The 18,721-nt window shown below is 45.6% G+C and overlaps 1 protein-coding gene across 1 annotated transcript; it reads left to right on the top strand.

Annotated features, from left to right (window-relative positions):
• The first annotated feature begins 1,148 nt into the window (after positions 1-1,148).
• On the top strand, positions 1,149-13,930 carry LOC116972944 (N-acetylneuraminic acid phosphatase). Its single transcript, XM_033020543.1, has 2 exons — positions 1,149-1,326; positions 12,663-13,930. The coding sequence occupies exons 1-2, from the start codon at positions 1,225-1,227 to the stop codon at positions 13,302-13,304; spliced, it is 744 nt and encodes a 247-aa protein (XP_032876434.1). The 5' UTR covers positions 1,149-1,224; the 3' UTR covers positions 13,305-13,930.
• The last annotated feature ends 4,791 nt before the right edge of the window (positions 13,931-18,721 follow it).

Below are 18,721 nucleotides of genomic sequence, written 5' to 3'. Positions count from 1 at the left end.
TGCTGCGAGTATGAGTTGAGCTAATCCGCGAGTTCAGAAGAGTTTGCCCTCAACTCATACTCGCCGCAGTGGGACAGCCCCTTTATGGACCAAACGCAGGCAGGTGGGACTAGTGTAGCTGTGACATTGTTGGCCAGTGTGGGCGAGTTGGACCGAAGGGCCAGTTTCTACACTGTATCACTCCATGACTATTATTACATTATTATTATTACACTCCATTACCCCCAGTTGTGCTTCTTTCTGGGACCATAGAAACATAGAAATTAGGTGCAGAAGTAGGCCATTCGGCCCTTCGAGCCTGCACCGCCATTCAATATGATCATGGCTGATCATCCAACTCAGTATCCCGTACCTGCCTTCTCTCCATACCCTCTGATCCCCTTAGCCACAAGGGCCACATCTAACTCCCTCTTAAATATAGTCAATGAACTGGCCTCGACTACCCTCTGTGGCAGAGAGTTCCAGAGATTCACCACTCTCTGTGTGAAAAAAGTTCTTCTCATCTCGGTTTTAAAGGATTTCCCCCTTATCCTTAAGCTGTGACCCCTTGTCCTGGACTTCCCCAACATCGGGACCAATCTTCCTGCATCTAGCTTGTCCAAACCCTTAAGAATTTTATACGTTTCTATAAGATCCCCCCTCAATCTCCTAAATTCTAGAGAGTATAAACCAAGTCTATCCAGTCTTTCTTCATAAGACAGTCCTGACATCCCAGGAATCAGTCTGGTGAACCTTCTCTGCACTCCCTCTATGGCAATAATGTCCTTCCTCAGATTTGGAGACCAAAACTGTACGCAATACTCCAGGTGTGGTCTCACCAAGACCCTGTACAACTGCAGTAGAACCTCCCTGCTCCTATACTCAAATCCTTTTGCTATGAAAGCTAACATACCATTCGCTTTCTTCACTGCCTGCTGCACCTGCCACTGGAGCTCCAGCTGCGCCTGCGCCTGCAGGACCTTCTTCCATTCTCATGCAAGGGGTGAGTGATGTCCGGAGCAGGCGCACTGACTCCGCCACCGGCTGCCGTTCACTACGCATGCGTATCCCGACTAGACTGCCGGTTGCCTATACTGCGCGTGCGCATTGACTCCGCAACCGGCAGACGCGTTGGTCGTCGAGGCCGGCGCGCAGGCGTGTTGGGGGCGGTGCCGGCTGAGGCGGCGTCGCGCAGGCGTGGTGCGTCGCCGGGCCCGGGTTGGAGGGGGAGCGGTTGCCCGGGTGATGGCGGCCCAGGCAGCAGCAGTGGGCATCCGAGCGCTGCTCTTCGACCTGGACAACACGCTGGTGGACACGGCCGGCGCCAGCAGCAGAGCCCTGTGCCGGGTAGGGCCATGGTTGTGTCAGGCAAATGTGTTTCACTCGCATTGTGCTGCTGGGTTCCTGAATAAGTCTCTTTTTGGTGAAAAAACATGATGGAGAAATAGTTATCAAATGTGTACTATTGCAAATAATTGAATACATCTATTTTTTTTAAAGGATGGGGAAATAGTTATCAAATGTGTACTATGGTGGTGGGTTTGTTTAGTGTTGTAAATAGTATAGGGAGGTCTCACGGCAGTCGGGTCACGACCCATGACCCGTACTGTTGCTACGCTACGCCAACTGGAGTCCTAGCAATGTTACAAAATTTTGAGATTTTTAAAAATCAAGTCTGTAATTTATCCCATCAGATAAAGCATAAAAATAAGTTTAATTTGACACCTAATTCACTTTCATATCTCAAGTATTTAAAAAGTTATGGCCATTTTCATACTCGGAAATGAGCATCTTGTTCCCTATTGATTTTCTATGGACATAACAAAAAAGTTGTGATCGTGAACAGTCAAAAGCCCATAACTTTCTTAAAAATTAAGAGAACTGAATGAAATTTTCAGTTATCATAGATTGAAGCATTCTGAAACAAATATAAAATAATCTTACTTGGATGACCTGAAATTAAAGCATATAATTAGTTAGTTACCTAATTGTAGCTAATTTCAGACTTCAATTACTAGATCTAAACATCTATCCATTTCTTAATAAGTGATTAACATTTTTAAATAGCCTAAATGTCCAAATAATATTCACAAATAATTCACAATAAAACATGATTTTTAAATCTCATTTACATTAGTTTATAGACCAAATGGAAGGAATTTAGTGTTCAATTGCTGTAAATAAATGCCCATTTTAAATCAGCTTTCCAGTGGGTCCCTGTGGAACGCGCTGGTTTAGAACGTTCACATTGCGGTAGATTTGTGCCCCCAAATGCCCAGAAAAATACTGCGGGATATAATGGGCCCAAAATGAGCTACTCGCAATATTAAACTTTGTATAAAGGGATCTTAAGAAGCCCTTTTTAATGTAAAAATATACAACCTACCTTCAGTTATTTGCTCTATGAGACCCTGACAGCTGCCGGTGGTCACGGGTTTAGAGATTGATTTTTAAACTACTATAACTATTATACGAGGCCTTTAAAACTAATAATAGCTTTTGCGACGGGGTCTTCCAGCGATTTTTCGTTAATAATTAACTCGGCTGAACATCTTCGATTTGAACAGCCTAGAGAAAATCGCGTTTTAAACCCGCCCCCCTCTAAACGGCGCCAACATCGCGCACACCCGCAGCGGCAGATTTTCAACGACGCTTCAGGTAGGCTTTGCAACATACCTAGGAGTACACGCGATGAACTGCAGGTAGGCACTTACCGTTGTTTCCAGCGTAGCGGGCACGTTAAAACCCGCTGAAATTGTCAATTTTTGCGCTGTAAATAATTATGGAAATCGGGATAAGCGTGAGAAACATTTAGCCTACTTCAGAATTCCAAAAGTGAGGAGAAATGACGGTAGATAGAAACGAGAGCTGAAGGGACAACAACAACTTGGCGAACATTGGCCGTTTGCTCACTGCATTTCATCAACTAAGGCATTATTTGTGTTTTTTCTTGATTCCTTTGCATCTAAAAAGTTTCCGAAGTGATAAATCTGGCTGTAATTTTTTTTAATCGCACATGGTTCCCGTGGGTTTTTACATACAAAATGAAAACGCATCTGAAGAAAAATTTACAGCCAGATTTATCACTTCTGAGACTTTTTAGATACCAAAGGAATCAAGAAAAAACACAAATAATGCCTTACTTGATGAAATGCAGTGAGCAAACGTGATAATTCCCAATATTTTCAATGTTTACCAAGCACTTTAGCTGCTGTAGTCCCTTCAGTTCTCGCTTCTCTATACCTTCATTTCGCTTCACGTTTGGAATTCTAAAGTTGGGTACATGTCTCTCACACTTACCCCGACTCCCACATTTTGGCGGTTTTTAACAGGTGGGAAAGTACGCGTTTCTAGCATTAATAACATATACCGGAAGTGACGGATGTCTTCCAGTTGGATTTAGCGGCTACGTGCGTCGAGCCCTCTGACCCAGTGACCTTTCGTGCAACCCCCCTATTGTGAACAGTATTGCAAATAATTGAATGAATCTTTTTTTTTAAAGGATGGGGAAATAGTCATCCAATGTTTGCTTCACTTGTACTATGGTGGTGGGTTTGTTTAGTATTATAAATAGTATTGTAAATAGTATTGTAAATAGTATTGTGAATAATTGAATGAATCTTTTTTTTTAAAGGATGGGGAAATAGTCATCCAATGTTCAGTGTATTTACTTCACTTGTACTATGGTGGTGGGTTTGTTTAGTATTGTCATTAGTATTGTGAATAGTATAGTAAATAATTGAATGAATTCCCTGACAAGGTCCCACACAGGAGATTACCATATAACCATATAACAATTACAGCACGGAAACAGGCCATCTCGACCCTTCTAGTCCGTGCCGAACACGTATTCTCCCCTAGTCCCATACACCTGCGTTCAGACCATAACCCTCCATTCCTTTCCCGTCCATATAACTATCCAATTTATTTTTAAATGATAAAAACGAACCTGCCTCCACCACCTTCACTGGAAGCTCATTCCACACAGCCACCACTCTCTGAGTAAAGAAGTTCCCCCTCATGTTACCCCTAAACTTCTGTCCCTTAATTCTCAAGTCATGTCCCCTTGTTTGAATCTTCCCTACTCTCAGTGGGAAAAGCTTATCCACGTCAACTCTGTCTATCCTTCTCATCATTTTAAAGACCTCTATCAAGTCCCCCCTTAACCTTCTGCGCTCCAAAGAATAAAGCCCTAACTTGTTCAACCTTTCTCTGTAACTTAGTTGCTGAAACCCAGGCAACATTCTAGTAAATCTCCTCTGTACTCTCTCTATTTTGTTGACATCCTTCCTATAATTAGGCGACCAAAATTGTACACCATACTCCAGAATTGGCCTCACCAATGCCTTGTACAATTTTAACATTACATCCCAACTTCTATACTCAATGCTCTGATTTATAAAGGCCAGCACACCAAAAGCTTTCTTTACCACCCTATCTACATGAGATTCCACTTTCAGGGAACTGTGCACAGATATTCCCAGATCCCTCTGTTCACCTGCATTCTTCAATTCCCTACCATTTACCATGTACGTCCTATTTTGATTTGTCCTGCCAAGATGTAGCACCTCACACTTATCAGCATTAAGCTCCATCTGCCATCTTTCAGCCCACTCTTCCAACTGGCATAAATCTCTCTGTAGACTTTGAAAATCTACTTCATTAGTAGATTAGTGGGAAAAATCAGAGCACATGGTATGAGTAGGGATTAACGGGTCCCTTTCAGAATGGCAGGCAGTGACTAGTGTGGTACCGCAAGGCTCGGTGCTGGGACCGCAGCTATTTACAATATACATCAATAATTTGGATGAAGGGATTCAGAGTAACATTAGCTTATTTGCAGATGACACAAAACTTGATGGCAGTGCGAACTGTGAGGAGGATGGTATGAGGATGCAGGGTGGATTGGACAGGTTGGGGGTGTGGCTAGATGCATGGCAGATGCAGTTTAATGTGGATAAATGTGAGGTTATCCACTTTGGTAGCAAGAACGGGAAGGCAGATTATCATCTGAATGGTGTCAAGTTGGGAAAAGGAAGTGCAACGGGATCTGGAGGTCCTTGTTCATCAGTTAATGCAGGTACAGCAGGCAGTGAAGAAAACAAATGGCATGTTGGCCTTCATAACAAGAGGAGTTGAGTAAAGGAGCAAAGAGGTCCTTCTGCAGTTGTACAGGGCCCGAGTGAAACCACACCTGGATTATTGTGTGCAGTTTTTGGTCCCCTAATTTGAGTAAGGACATTCTTGCTATTGAGGGAGTGCAGCGTAGGTTTACCAGGTTAATTCCCGGGATATCGGGACTCATATGTTGAGAGAATGGAGCAGCTGGGCTTTAGAAGGATGAGAGGGCATCTTATTGAAACATATAAGATTGTTAAGGGTTTGGACACGCTAGAGGCAGGAAACATGTTCCCGATGTTGGGGGAGTCCAGAACCTGGGGCCACAGTTTAAGAATAAGGGGTAAGCCATTTAGAACGGAGATGAGGAAACACTTTTTCATCCAGAAAGTGAGTCTGTGGAATTCTCTGCCTCAGAGGTGGAGGCCGGTTCTCTGGATACGTTTAAGAAAGAGCTAGAAAGGGCTCTTAAAGATAGCGGAGTCAGGGGATATGGGAAGAAGGCAGGAACGGGGTACTGATTGTGGATGATCAGCCATGATTGCATTGAATGGCGGTGCTGGCTCGAAGGGCAGAATGGCCTACTCCGGCACCTATTGTCTATCAGGATTTCCCCACTGTCACCTATTGTAAATAATTGACTGAATTTATTTTGGAAATAAAGAGGTAGGGAGCAGGGGTCGGCGGGGTTCTGAGCGCCCCCTGACCCGGCAATCCACGGGGTATAGACACAAAATGCTGCAGCAACCCGGCAGCGCAGGCTGCATCCTCCCCTTCAGAGATGCTGTCCGTCCTGCTGAGTTACTCCAGCATTTTGTGTCTATCTTCAATGTAAACCAGCATCTACAGTTCCTTCCTACACAACCAGGAAGTTTGGTTTAGTTTATTATCATGTGTACCGAGGTACAGTGAAAAACTAGTTGCATGCTATCCAGTCAGCAGAAAGGCAATACATGATTACAATCCCGCATGCTCCGGTTTTGGCACCATTTTCCAAAGTCCAGTCCGCGCTCAAGTTGTTATGAACTGTTTCCATTCCAGGCCACCGCATCCATCCTTGTTCTCGCCGCTCGTTCTCTTCAGCTGCCTGGTCTGTCTTTGCTCTCTGAAGAAGGGTCTCCACCCGAAATGTCACCCATTCCTTCTCTCCAGAGATGCTGCCTTCCCTGCTGAGTTACTCCAGCATTTTGTGTCTGTCTCCGTCTTTGTTCTCGACGGCCACTGGGTCCGCTCTTGCACAACTCTCTGCAATTGCTCCGATTTAGATGCCAAGCAACAGTGGACCCAGAACTGACCCCTGTCTGCTGAACCCATTGCTCCAATCAGTAAAATAAACCCTGATAACTACCCTTTGACTCCTTCCTCTGAGCCATTTTCCATTTAGCAAGCCCACCTTCGATTGCATGCGTTCTGGGGAAGTTTGTTCTTTACTGAGAGTCCGGAATACTGCATTCAAATCTGGGGACAACGCAGCATACAAATTGGCACGGAGTAACCTGTCCCGGGGGATCAGAGATGCGAAGAGGCGGTATGTACAAAAACTAAACAGCCACTTCGCAGACGACAAAGACACACGTCACTTGTGGCAGGGATTTCATACCATCACTGACTACAAGCCCCCCCCCCCCCCCTCCCGCTGCGGATATGCCAAAAGGACCCCTCTCTACCAGACGAACTAAACAAAGTTTACGCACGTTTTTAGGTTTAAAAATTCCACCCAGATACAATCACTCCTACCATCACCCAGCGACCAGTCACTCAGGCTGTCCACAGCCGGTTAAAAAGACCTTTGCCAGTGTCTATCCATGCAAAGCTGCAGGGCCGGACAACATCCCTGGACGCGTTTTAAAGGACTGCGCAGAGCAACTAAAAGATGCCTTTGCAGACATTTTTAACATCTCACTCAGCCAGGCAGTAGTGCCTCGTTGCCACCTCACGTCCTGAAGAAGCCCAACCCAGCCTGTCTCAATGACTTTTGTCCAGTGGCTCTCACACCCATATTAATCAAGTGTTTTGTGCAGCTGGTCATGCAGCACATTAAAAACTGTCTCCCTGCCAACCTGGACGCACTACAATTCGCTTACCGAGCCACAGAGGACGCAGTCTCTACAACACTCAACCTCGCACTATCACATCTCGACCGGAAGAACACCTATGGCAGGATCCACTTCATAGACTTCAGCTCAGCTTTTAATACAATCATCCCACAGCAGCTGGTGGAGAAGCTGAAGCTGTTGAAGGTGGACACTGGCACTTGCAACTGGGTCCTTAATTTTCTGACGCAGCGGCAGCAGCCAGTCAGGGTGGGCAGCCGGACATCAAATGAGCACCGGCTCACCCCAAGGCTGTGTCCTAAGCCCCCTGCTGTTCAGTCTGTTTACTCATGACTGTACTGCCAGACTCAGCAATAATTATATCAATATGTTCGCTGATGACACAACAGTGGTGGGTCTCATCAGTGACAATAATGAGTCGGCGTACAGGATGGAGGTGGAGCTGCTTACGGAGTGGTGCAGATCTCACAATCTCACCCTCAATGTGGAAAAGACAAAGGAGATGGTGATCGATTTCAGGAGGGCTGGTAAACACCATCACACTCCGCTGCATATTGATGGAGCTGCTGTGGAGAGGGTCAGCAGTGTGAAGTTCTTGGGACTTCACCTGCCGGATGACCTGACCTCTACGACCAACACCACAGCAGTCATCAAAAGAGCTCAGCAGCGGCTCCACCCTCTCCGGAGACTAAGGAAAGCAGGTTTCCCTACTGTTCATCTAAGGACCTTCTACAGGGGCATCATCGAGAGTATACTGACCTACGGCATCACTTCCTGGTTTGGGAGCTGCTAGGCTTATGAGCAAAAACAACTTAACAGGATAGTGAAGACAGCCAGTAGGATCATTGGTGCTCCACTCCCTTTCCTGTTGGAGATCTACCAGAAGCACAGCATCTGCAGAGCCATCTCCATTATTAAGGACCCCTATCATCCATCACACCACATCTTCTCCATTCTGCCATCTGGGAAGAGGTACAGGAGCATCAGCTGCAAAACCAGCAGGATGCTCCACAGCTTCTTCCCACAGGCAATAAGACTGGTCAACGGACTGTGTCCCCTCCCCATATATTATACACCAACATATCTAACCTCGCCCATACTATGACAGCTAGACACCTGTCAAGGTAAAGTCACTGTTCGGTCTGAATGTCTGTTTTTAGGCCTATTTTTAGATATTTTAATTTTAAAGCTATATGTATTTATTCTGTTTTTATTAACTACACTGACAGGAACTGATTGAGAAACTATTTTTCGTTTCTTCTGCGTATGTAAGTACTCAGTTAAAATGACATTAAAGTAAATACTGAATACTAACCGTCCAACCAGCCTACCATGTGGGACTTGTCAAAGGCCTCACGATGGTCCCTGTAGACATCGTCCACTGCCCTGCCCTCATCAATCCTCTTGAAAAATACCATCAGACACAATTTCCCACACATAAAGGTTTGCTAACCATCGTTAATCAGTCCCTGTCTTTCCAAATGCTTTCCATGTACCTGTCTAAATGTTTCTTAAGATACAAAATGCTGGAGTAACTCAGCAGGGCAGGCAGCATCTCTGGATAGAAGGAATGGGTGATGTTTCTTGAACGTTGCAATAGTACCCACCTGCCTACCATTCAAGATAAGGTTGCTCAATCCAGGTACAAAGTCTTGACCCTTCTGCTTCTAATGGAGACTCACATTGGCTGCAGATTGGTTTAAGATTGGTTATAGCGTTTTTGATGGTATCCCTGTCTTCAACATGAGAGGGATACATCGGGTAAACACACAGGGTCTCTTCCCCCAGAGTAGGGGGATCGAGAACCAGAGGACGTAGGCTTAAGGGCCTGTCCCACTTAGGCGATTTTTCAGCGGACTGCCGGAGACTGTCAAGCCCGCGGCACTCGCCTGAAAAACCGGGAGCTGGAACGGCGAGTGTCAAGAATGGAACACACACACACAAACACACCACAAAGGCGGGGGCCAGGAAAAGTGGGGGAGCACTGTCTGAAATTCACACAGTGCAAAGCCAAGGTGATACAGACACACACTGCGATGAACAGGAAGGTTAAGACGGCTAGCACAGTGTACGGTAAGTCCTTTAAAAGAGCGGGGGGGGGGGGGGGGGGGGGGGGGGGAGAAGGAGTGGACACTTTTAAGAAGCCAGACAACTTTTAATGAGCCAGAAATACACAGCTGTGAAGTTTAGCGGGCATTTAACATTACCGGTTGGTTTTCTTTGGTTCTGAAAACTCGTGCTTACATTTTTTCCCTCCCAATGAGCCAATGAAAATGCTCGGTCAGCCAAGGCGAGTAACTAAAACTACCTACGACTACCTCGACTACCTATAACTACATGGCGACCCCACTACAACTGCACCTACGACTACAGGATTATCGATTTTCTCTATGGCGACCAATTTGTGATCGCAGAAAAATTTTCAACATGTTGAAAAATTTGTGGCGACCATACTGAGGCCGTGACTAGTTCCCAGAATGCGGGAACTCCTCGCGACCTTGAAGGAGACTCATCAGAGTCCACCAGCGAACATATGGCGACCATGTGGCGATCCATGAGGCGAGCGCAGTCTCCCGCACTCACCTAAAAAGTCGTCTAAGTGGGACAGGCCCTTTAAGGTGAGGGGGGAAAGATTTAATAGGAATCCGAGGGGTGACCTTTATTACACAAAGGGTGGTGGGTGTATGGAGCGAGCTGCCGAGGGAGGTAGTTCAGGCAGGAATTATCACAACATTTAAGAAACATTTAGACAGATACTTGGATAGGATAGGTTGATTATTGATTGATTGATTGATTATACCTTTAATAATCCTTTACAGGAAATTACAGTGCCACGACAGCTTCAAGACAGACATAACACCACACATTTCCTCAAATGGCTTCCATACTTAACAAGTTAAAATACGTTAAAATACAAGTTAAAATACAATTAATTTAAAAAAAGTGCAGTTATTTATGCGCATTATATAACCTTATAGCAGCTGGTAAACAGGACTTCCTATGTCTCTCAGTTTTGCACATTGGTGCAATCAGTCTCTGACTGAAGATGCTGCTCTTGATCACCTTCAGGGCATGGAGTGGGTGAGTGGGGTTGGTCATTATTGAACCCAGTTTGTTCAGAGTTCTGGCCTCTGCCACCTGCTGGACCGTTCGTTGCTCAGCCCCGATCACTGAGCCGGCCTTCCTGATTAGCTTGTCCAGTCTGTTTTTGTCCGCTATGCGGGCGCCATCTCCCCAACAGGCCACAGCAAAAAACAGAGCACTGGCCACCACTGAATGGTAGACACTGCACAGTAGGGGTTGGCAGATGTTAAATGACCTCAGCCTCCTTAAAAAATACAGTCGGCTTTGTCCCTTCCTGTACACCGCCTCCATATGACACTTCCAGTCCAGCTCACTGTCAAGCTGCACCCCAAGGTACCTGTGGTTAGCGACCACCTCCACCTCAGTGCCCTTAATGGTGATTGGTGTTGCTTGAGTCCTCCTCCTCCCCCTCCACAACTATCTCCTTGGTTTTTTTGGTGTTAAGATGGAGGTTATTGTGTGCACTCCACTCCACAAAGTTACTTATTATGTCTCTATACTCCTCCTCATTGCCCCCTTTAATGAGGCCGACAATAGCTGTGTCATCCGAAAACTTCTGCAAAAAGCAGCTGTTGGTGTTATATTGGAGATCCGCTGTGTAGATGGTAAACAGGAACGGAGCCAGCACCGTTCCTTGTGGAGCCCCTGTGCTGCTCAAGATGGTGCCCGAGACACTGTTCTGTAGGCGCACGTACTGTGGTCTGAGGGAAAGGTAATCCAAACACCACAGTACCAGTGATGGATCCACTTTCATCTTCTCCATCTTCTCCCCTAGCAGTCGGGGCTGAATTGTGTTGAAGGCGCTTGAGAAGTCAAAAAATGTAATCCTTACAGATGCATCAGTAGTGTCCAAATGTGTGTACACCCTCTGCAGCATGTAAATGAGGGCATCATCGACACTGATGTTAGGCTGATATGCAAACTGTAAAGGATCCATTTGATTTGACACACTAGTCCTGATGTAGGAAAGGACAAGTCTCTCAAATGTCTTCATTATATGTGAAGTGAGCGCTACTGGTCTGTAGTCATTGTGGAGAGTGGGATGGGTCTTCTTTGGGACAGGTACCAGGCAAGATGTTTTCCACAGCCTTGGAACCCTCTGTAGACGCAAGCTCAGGTTGAACAGGTGTGTTAGAATACCACACAGCTCTGAAGAGCAAGTCTTCAGTAGCCTTGGGCTGGTGTCATCAGGCCCCACTGCTTTCCCTGGCTTCAGTCTGTCCAGCATCACCTTGACCTGAGCAGTATGAAGAGTCATAGGTGGGGCTGCCGGTGGAGTGGGAGGTGGAAAGAGGGGACTCCGTACAGGTGACATCTCAGGAGTGATGGAGAGAGGGATGGGAGGTGGAGAGGAAGCAGCAATGGTCAGCAGACCAGGTGGGGGAAGGCTGGGGTGGTGTGGGGCAGTCAAATCTGTTGAAAAATCTGTTCAGATCATCAGCCAGACTCTGTTCACCATCAGGCAGTGTACCACCATTCTGCTTCATGCCCGTGATCTTTCGCATTCCAGCCCATACCTGCTTCACACCATCTTGCTGCAGCTGTCGTTCCAATTTGAACCTATAGGCTTCTTTCCCCTCCTTAATCCTCACCTTCAGTTCCTTTTGAAGTTCTTTGATTTTATTCCTGTCGCCCTCCCTGAAAGCCTTTTTCTTCTCATTTAGTAAGGTCTTCAGGCTGCTGGTAATCCAAGGTTTGTTATTAGGGTAGCAACGAATTACCCTGGATGGCATGATGTCATCATAACAGAAATTGACGTAATGGGTAATACATTATGTTAGGCCGTCAATGTCTTCCCCATACTCCTCACAGAACACATCCCAATCTGTTGTCTCAAAACAATACCTCAGGGCTTCATCTGCCTCAGGATACCAGTCTCTTGATGTTCTGGTGGTGACAGGCAGCCTCTTGGCAGCTGGTGTGTAGGAGGGAGAGAGATGTAGCATGTCGTGGTCTGATCGACCAAGAGGGGGCAGTGCAGTACATTTGTATGCATTTTTCACATTTGCATACAAAAGATCCAGCGTTTTATCACCTCTGGTTGTACAGTCAATAAACTGTTTAAAAGTGGGCAAAGTCTTAGAGAGACAGACATGGTTGTAATCTCCAGACACAACAATGAACGCCTCTGGGTACTTGGACTGGAGTCCCGCTATAGTGGTGTGCAGCACATCACACGCGACTTCCGCCTTGGCAGATGGAGGAATGTAAACAACAATGGCTACCACCACAGTGAACTCCCTGGGTAGGTAATATGGTCTTAAACTAACCGCTAAAAGTTCAATGTTTAGAGGGATATGGGCAAAATGAAGGCAGGTAGGACCAGTATAGATGGGACATGTTGGTCGGTGTGGGCAAGTTGGGCCGCAGGGCCTGTTTCCACGTTTATATATAATCTATTATACCTTTTTATTTTTCCGTCCAAAGGTTGAAGATTTATTGAAGTCACAATATGGTTACGAAGAATCTACTGCAAAGCTGGTGATTGAGAAGTTTAACATCAAGTTGCAGATGGAGAATTTAGATTGCATTCCCGGAGTGAACGTTGATGAGGAGAGGATACTGCTGTTTGAGGCGGCTCTGCAAGAAACAGACGGTCTTGACCCAGATCAGGGCCTGGCTGCTAAGTGTTACTTCCTCTGGAAAGCCACGAGGCTCCAACACATGCACATTCCGGACGAAGTGAAGGCCATGCTGAGGAGCCTCCGCCAGTCCTACAAGCTGCTCTTGTTAACTAACGGCAGCACCACGGTCCAGAGGGAGAAGATCAGCGCGTGCCAGTGCCAGCAGTACTTTGACACCATCGTGATAGGGGGCGAACACCAGGAGCAGAAGCCAGCTCTCTCTATATTCCAGAAATGCTTTCAGCTGCTGGGAGTGGAGGCAGACGGCTGCATGATGATCGGTGACAACCTAGATACCGACATTAAAGGAGGTGTGAACGCTGGTCTAGGCGCCACTGTCTGGATCAACAATACTAATGTCAAATGTGACAAAGGTGCTGTGCCCGACTACACTGTGAAATCTGTACTGGAGGTTATGGACATTTTGGGGAAAGAACGGGTCTAACGTTTGACTGAAAATGCAGGCACCTGGTGTTTTACGTGGGGTTACGTGCTGAATAAGCAGCGCTTGATTCAAAGCGTACTCGCAACGACCCTGTCAGCAATAAATCTGAGCGCGTTATTCCAAAAATACCAACGCATAAATCAAACTTTAGTATGAAAGGAACAAGCATGTTATTTCAAAGATGCATAAATCACACACACGTAAAACGCAAGGTGCCTGTAACCTGCTGTTGATACCTCAGAAATGTTTCCCCACAGCTGCTGCTCAACCTGCTGAGTACACCAGCAGTCTTTTTCCTCCAGATCCCAACATCTGCAGTCTCTTGTCGCCTAATTGACTTGGTATTTATTTTAATGGAAAAAATGTTTGGGAGTGAAAATCATCTAATTGGGGTGGCAGGACTTTAAATTATTTTTTTCAAGAATTATCATTCAAAAGCAAAGTGTTGTAATGCTTTTGGAGTTTAACAATGGAATACATGCTTGAGTTTGGAGGTTTATTATGATGGCTATGGGAAATTTACAAATATTGAATATGTGGGGATTTAATTTTATTAAGGCTGTTATTAGTTTTAAAATTCGACAATAGCATCAAAAAGATGTAATAAAGGAAACCAGCTAATTTGTGCACTTGTCAATATGAATGTTTTAACAAGAGTATAGTATCTAAAGGATTTATTGTAGAACAATATTGTCTACCAGAGTCCCTGTAAAATTCAGTCATGTTTAAACACCCTCTCTCATCTCAAAAGAGGTCAGTGGTAAAGAAGTTGGCCTCAATTACTTTTCCCAGAGTTTAAAGTTTAGTTTAGAGATACAGAGTGGAAACAGGCCCTTCAGCCGAAGCTGACCAGCGGTCCCTATACACTTGCCCTGTCCTATACACCAGGGACAATTTACAATTCTTAGCCAAACCAATTAACCTACAAAGGTAGACAAAAGTGCTGGAGAAACTCAGTGGGTGCAGCATCATCTATGGAGCGAAGGAAATAGGCAACTTTTCGGCCCGAAACGTTGCCTATTTCCTTCGCTCCATAGATGCTGCTGCACCCGCTGAGTATCTCCAGCACTTTTGTCTACCTTCGATTTTCCAGCATCTGCAGTTCCATCTTAAACAATTAACCTACAAACCTGCACGTCTTTGGAAACGTGGGAGGAAACCGGAGCACCCGGAGAAAACACAGGCGGTCATGGGGAGAACGTACAAACTCCGTACAGACCCGTAGTCAGGATGGAACCCGGGTCCCTGCCAATGTAAGGCAGCAACTGTGCGGCTGGTTCTATAGGCTCTATAGTGTTACCGATTTCTAATTTACACATTGAATAGAAAATAATTTCCCCACCAAAGAGTCGCTGTAAAATTCAGTCATGTTTAATAGTCCTCTCTTGTCTCAAGAGGGATCAGTAGTAAAGTTGACCTCAATTACAAGGGCTGTATAATATGATAGATTTATCATATATACCACTACATCACAGTTGCCTCGTCACTTAAAATGGGCGTTCTATGAAAAAGTGAATCTCAAACAAATCACAGGTTGACAGAAAGGTAAGAATGTGCCTCGGCAAAGAGGTGCACTTAACTGTTGATGAAATCTAAGCACACAACGAGATAATGAAAGATGAAATGATGCGCGCACAAAGCTGTTAGTCAGAGTATAGTTTTGAAAGACAATGCATGGTAACTGGAAGGCACCAGTCGTTACGTCCTGCATTATATCCAAGCTGATTAAAATCAGATACCACACCTTGCTGGCACGATGACATGGTTTCTGATGCACAATTAAAAGTGCACTTATGGCACCTTGTATAATGGGGAAAGTAGGTAGAGAGCAGATGACTACACCCGTTATAAACTAAACCGGAGGAACAGGGTACCCCACCCCTCATGTTAAAGATGTCATCTTAAAGATTAGTCGCAAGCAAAATTCAACCCAAGGAAGACATCTTATCAAATGTGACATCTGACTGGATAATTCAGAACGATAAGGACAGTTGTCCATAGTAATTCATCATCTAGTCATGGAATCATCCAGTGTGGAAACGCCCTTCAGCCCAACATGCCTTCGTTTGAAGGTAGACAAAAGTGCTGGAGAAACTCAGCGGGTGCAGCAGCATCTATGGAGCGAAGGAAATAGGCAACGTTTCAGGCCAAAACCCTTCTTCAGACTTCATTTGATCCATTTCCCTCTAAACCTATCCTATCCATGTTTCTTTAACACTGTGATAGTCTCTGCCTCAACCACCTCCCGCAGCTTGTTTCAAGGTTCAACGGTTAGTTTATTGTTACATGTACCAATTAAGGTACAGTGAAATATGAGTTACCATACAGCCATACTAAGTGAAAAGCAACAAGACACACAGCCACATAAAATAAAAGTTAACATAAACATCCACCACAGCGGCTCCCCGCATTCCTCACTATGATGGAAGGTAATAAAGTACAATCTTCTCCCTCTTTATTTTCCCGCGGTTGGGGCTGTCGAACCATCTGCAGTCAAGGCCATCAAAGCTCCCGCAGCCGGCGTTCCGAAGCCCTCGCGTCGTGGTGATCGAAACTCTCCGCGGCTTGGAGCTCCCGAATCGGTCTCTAACCAGGGACAGCGGGCTCCACGATGCTAAAGTCCACAGGCCCACGGTTGGAGCTCTCCAGTCAATACCCGGCAAAGGGATCGCAAGCTCCAAAACGGTAAGTCCGCACCCGCGTTTGAAGCGCCTGGTCGGCCTCCACGAAAGGCCGCGCCACTCCTCTGGTTCTTGATTCCCCTACTCTGAGTAAAAGACGGCACATTTACCCTATCTATTCCTCTCATGACCTTGTACACCTCTATAAGATCAGCCCTCCTTCTCCAGCGCTCCAAGGAATAAAGTCCTACCCTGCTCAACCTCTCCCTATACAGTAGCTCAGCCCTCAAGTCCTGGCAACATCCTCAAAAACATTGTCTGCACTTTTTTCCAGCTTAACGACATCCTTCCTACTAAAGGGTGACCAAAACTAGATGGATTAAATTGGACAAACATTGCCCGAGAGCATTTACTAATTTCTCAATTCTCTGTTTTTGCATCAACTGTTGAATGGATTTTGTTCCACATTTTTATCATTATCAGTGTAAAAAATTTATAATAGCCAACAGTAAATAACTTGTGAAATTGCCTTCTGGTTACTTACTGCCTGTCCCGCTGAGTTACTCCAGCATTTTGTGTCTAACTTCGGTGTAAATTAGCATCTGCAGTTCCACCCAAAACATTTTGCCTGTTCCACTGTGAAATCTCAAGGTGTGCCTACTTTGAAGAAGCTCTCCTCATTTCTGAAGCGGGAGTTCTGCAACACCCTCTCTTGCTGCTCCCCCTCTGATTCCTCCTGCTCTCTGGCTCTCAGACCACATTTTAATCAACCATTGATCATCTTCTGCTTTGATCTATCCTTTTTGCATTGTGTACCTTCCATATCTCTAGTTTCCCTCTCCTCTTGACTCTCAGTCTGAAGAAGGGTCTCGGCCCGAAACATCACCCATTCCTTCTCTCCAGAGATGCTGCCTGTCCCGCTGAGTTACACCAGCATTTTGTGTCTGTCTTCGGTGTAAACCATCATCTGCAGTTCCTTCCTAAACATTCTGGTTACAGTGTGTAGGAAAGAACTGTATCCGCTGTTCCAGGTGTCAACTTCTGTACATCGGTGATACCCAAGCACAGGCTTGGCGATCGTTTCGCTGAACACCTCCGCTCAGTCCGCCTTAACCTACCTGATCTCCCGGTTGCTCCGCACTTTAATTCCCCCTCCCATTGCCAATGTGAGGCAGCAACTCTACCGCTGCGCCACCATGCCTTTAGTAATCTAGTACCCAATCTACAAGAATCTGTTCCTCAGGTGGTCTTAATATCCGGGGGCTCCACCTTCAGTGTCAAGGGTCCCAAGTCGAAACTTCACCTATCCTTTTTCTCCGGAGATGTTGCCTGAGTTACTCCAGCACTTGGTGTCTATCTTTGGTACAAACCAGCATCTGCAGTTCCTTGTTTCTGCATCATTGCTGATTTGCTTTGACCAAGTTATACGTAGATTAAAGTCACCAATGAATACAGCTGTAATCAGTATGCCAGACCCTCAGGTTTGTCAAGTGCATGGTTCCATGAAGGTCGAGTCGCAGATGGATAAGGTGGTCCAAAAGGCCTTTGGCACTTTGGCCTTCATCAATCAGAGTATTGGGTTCAGAAGTTGGGAGGTCATGTTGCAGTTGTATAAGATGTTGGGTGAGACTGCATTTAGAATATTGTGTTCAGTTCTGGGCACCATGTTATAGGAAAGATATTGTCAAGCTGGAAAGGGTTCAAAGATTTACGAGGATGTTGCCAGGACTAGAGGGTGTGAGCTATAGGGGGAAGTTGAGTAGGCTGGGTCTCTATTCCTTGGAGCGCAGGAGGATGAGGGGAGATCTTATAAAGTTATACAAAATCATGAGAGGAATAGATCAGGTAGATGCAGTCTTTTACCCAGATTTAGTAGGAATCTGAGGGGTAACTTTTTCACACCTGTATGGAACAAGCAGCCAGAGGAGGTAGTTGAGGCTGGGACTATCCCAACATTTAAGAAACAGTTAGACAGGTACATGGATAGGGCATGTTTGAAGGGATATGGACGAAGTGAGACTAGTGTAGCTGGGACATTGTTGGCTGGTGTGTGCGAGTTGGGCCTGTTTCCACATTGAATCACTCTATGACACTATGCCACAAAAATCGTGAGAGAAAATGTTGCAATGAGGATATTTGGACTATGCAACAGGATATAGACAAGTTGAGTGAGTGGGCAGAAAAGTGACAGATGGAGTTTACTGAGGACTTGCACTTTGGTTGGGGCAATACAAAGGCAGATTATTATCTCAGTGGAGAAAGATTGCAGATGTACAAAGTGCAAAAGTGTCTTGGCGTTCTTGTGCACAGATCGTAAAGCGTTCGCAGGCAAGTACAGCAAGTGGATAGGTAGGCAAATGGCATATGGTCTTTATTATAAGTGGTAGAATTAGGCCATTCAGCCCATCAATACTACTCTGCCATTCAATCATGGCAGATCTATCTCTCCCTCCTAACCCCATTCTCCTGCCTTCGCCCCATAACCCTTGACACCCGCACTAATCAAGAATCTATCTATCTCTGCCGAATATATCCACTGACGGCTTCCACAGCCTTCTGTGGCAAAGAATTCCACAGATTCTCCACGATCTTCAGCCCAGACTCACCGACCCCCAGCCCCACACTCCTTGTCCTGGGCTCCCTTTTATTGCAAAAGGACTGGGTTTTACAATGGGGAAGTACAGTCACAGGGGCTGGTAAAGACAAACTACGGTACTTTGAAGAGTTTTGGTTGCATTATTTAAGAAAGGATATACTGCATTGGAGTGGTTCCAGAGGAGTGTAAATAGGCTAATT

The sequence above is a fragment of the Amblyraja radiata genome, chromosome 5, assembly GCF_010909765.2.
Source record: "Amblyraja radiata isolate CabotCenter1 chromosome 5, sAmbRad1.1.pri, whole genome shotgun sequence".
Lineage (NCBI taxonomy): Eukaryota > Metazoa > Chordata > Chondrichthyes > Rajiformes > Rajidae > Amblyraja > Amblyraja radiata.
The sequence above is the reverse complement of the archived record's forward strand: the minus strand, read 5'-3'. Positions and strand labels throughout refer to the sequence as shown.

Excerpts from the sequence above, each read along its gene's own strand:
- LOC116972944 (XM_033020543.1), top strand. The coding sequence starts at position 1,225 with ATGGCGGCCCAGGCAGCAGCAGTGGGCATCCGAGCGCTGCTCTTCGAC. Across the intron at positions 1,327-12,662 it reads GCAGCAGAGCCCTGTGCCGG|GTTGAAGATTTATTGAAGTC; the intron begins GTAGGGCCATGG and ends TTCCGTCCAAAG.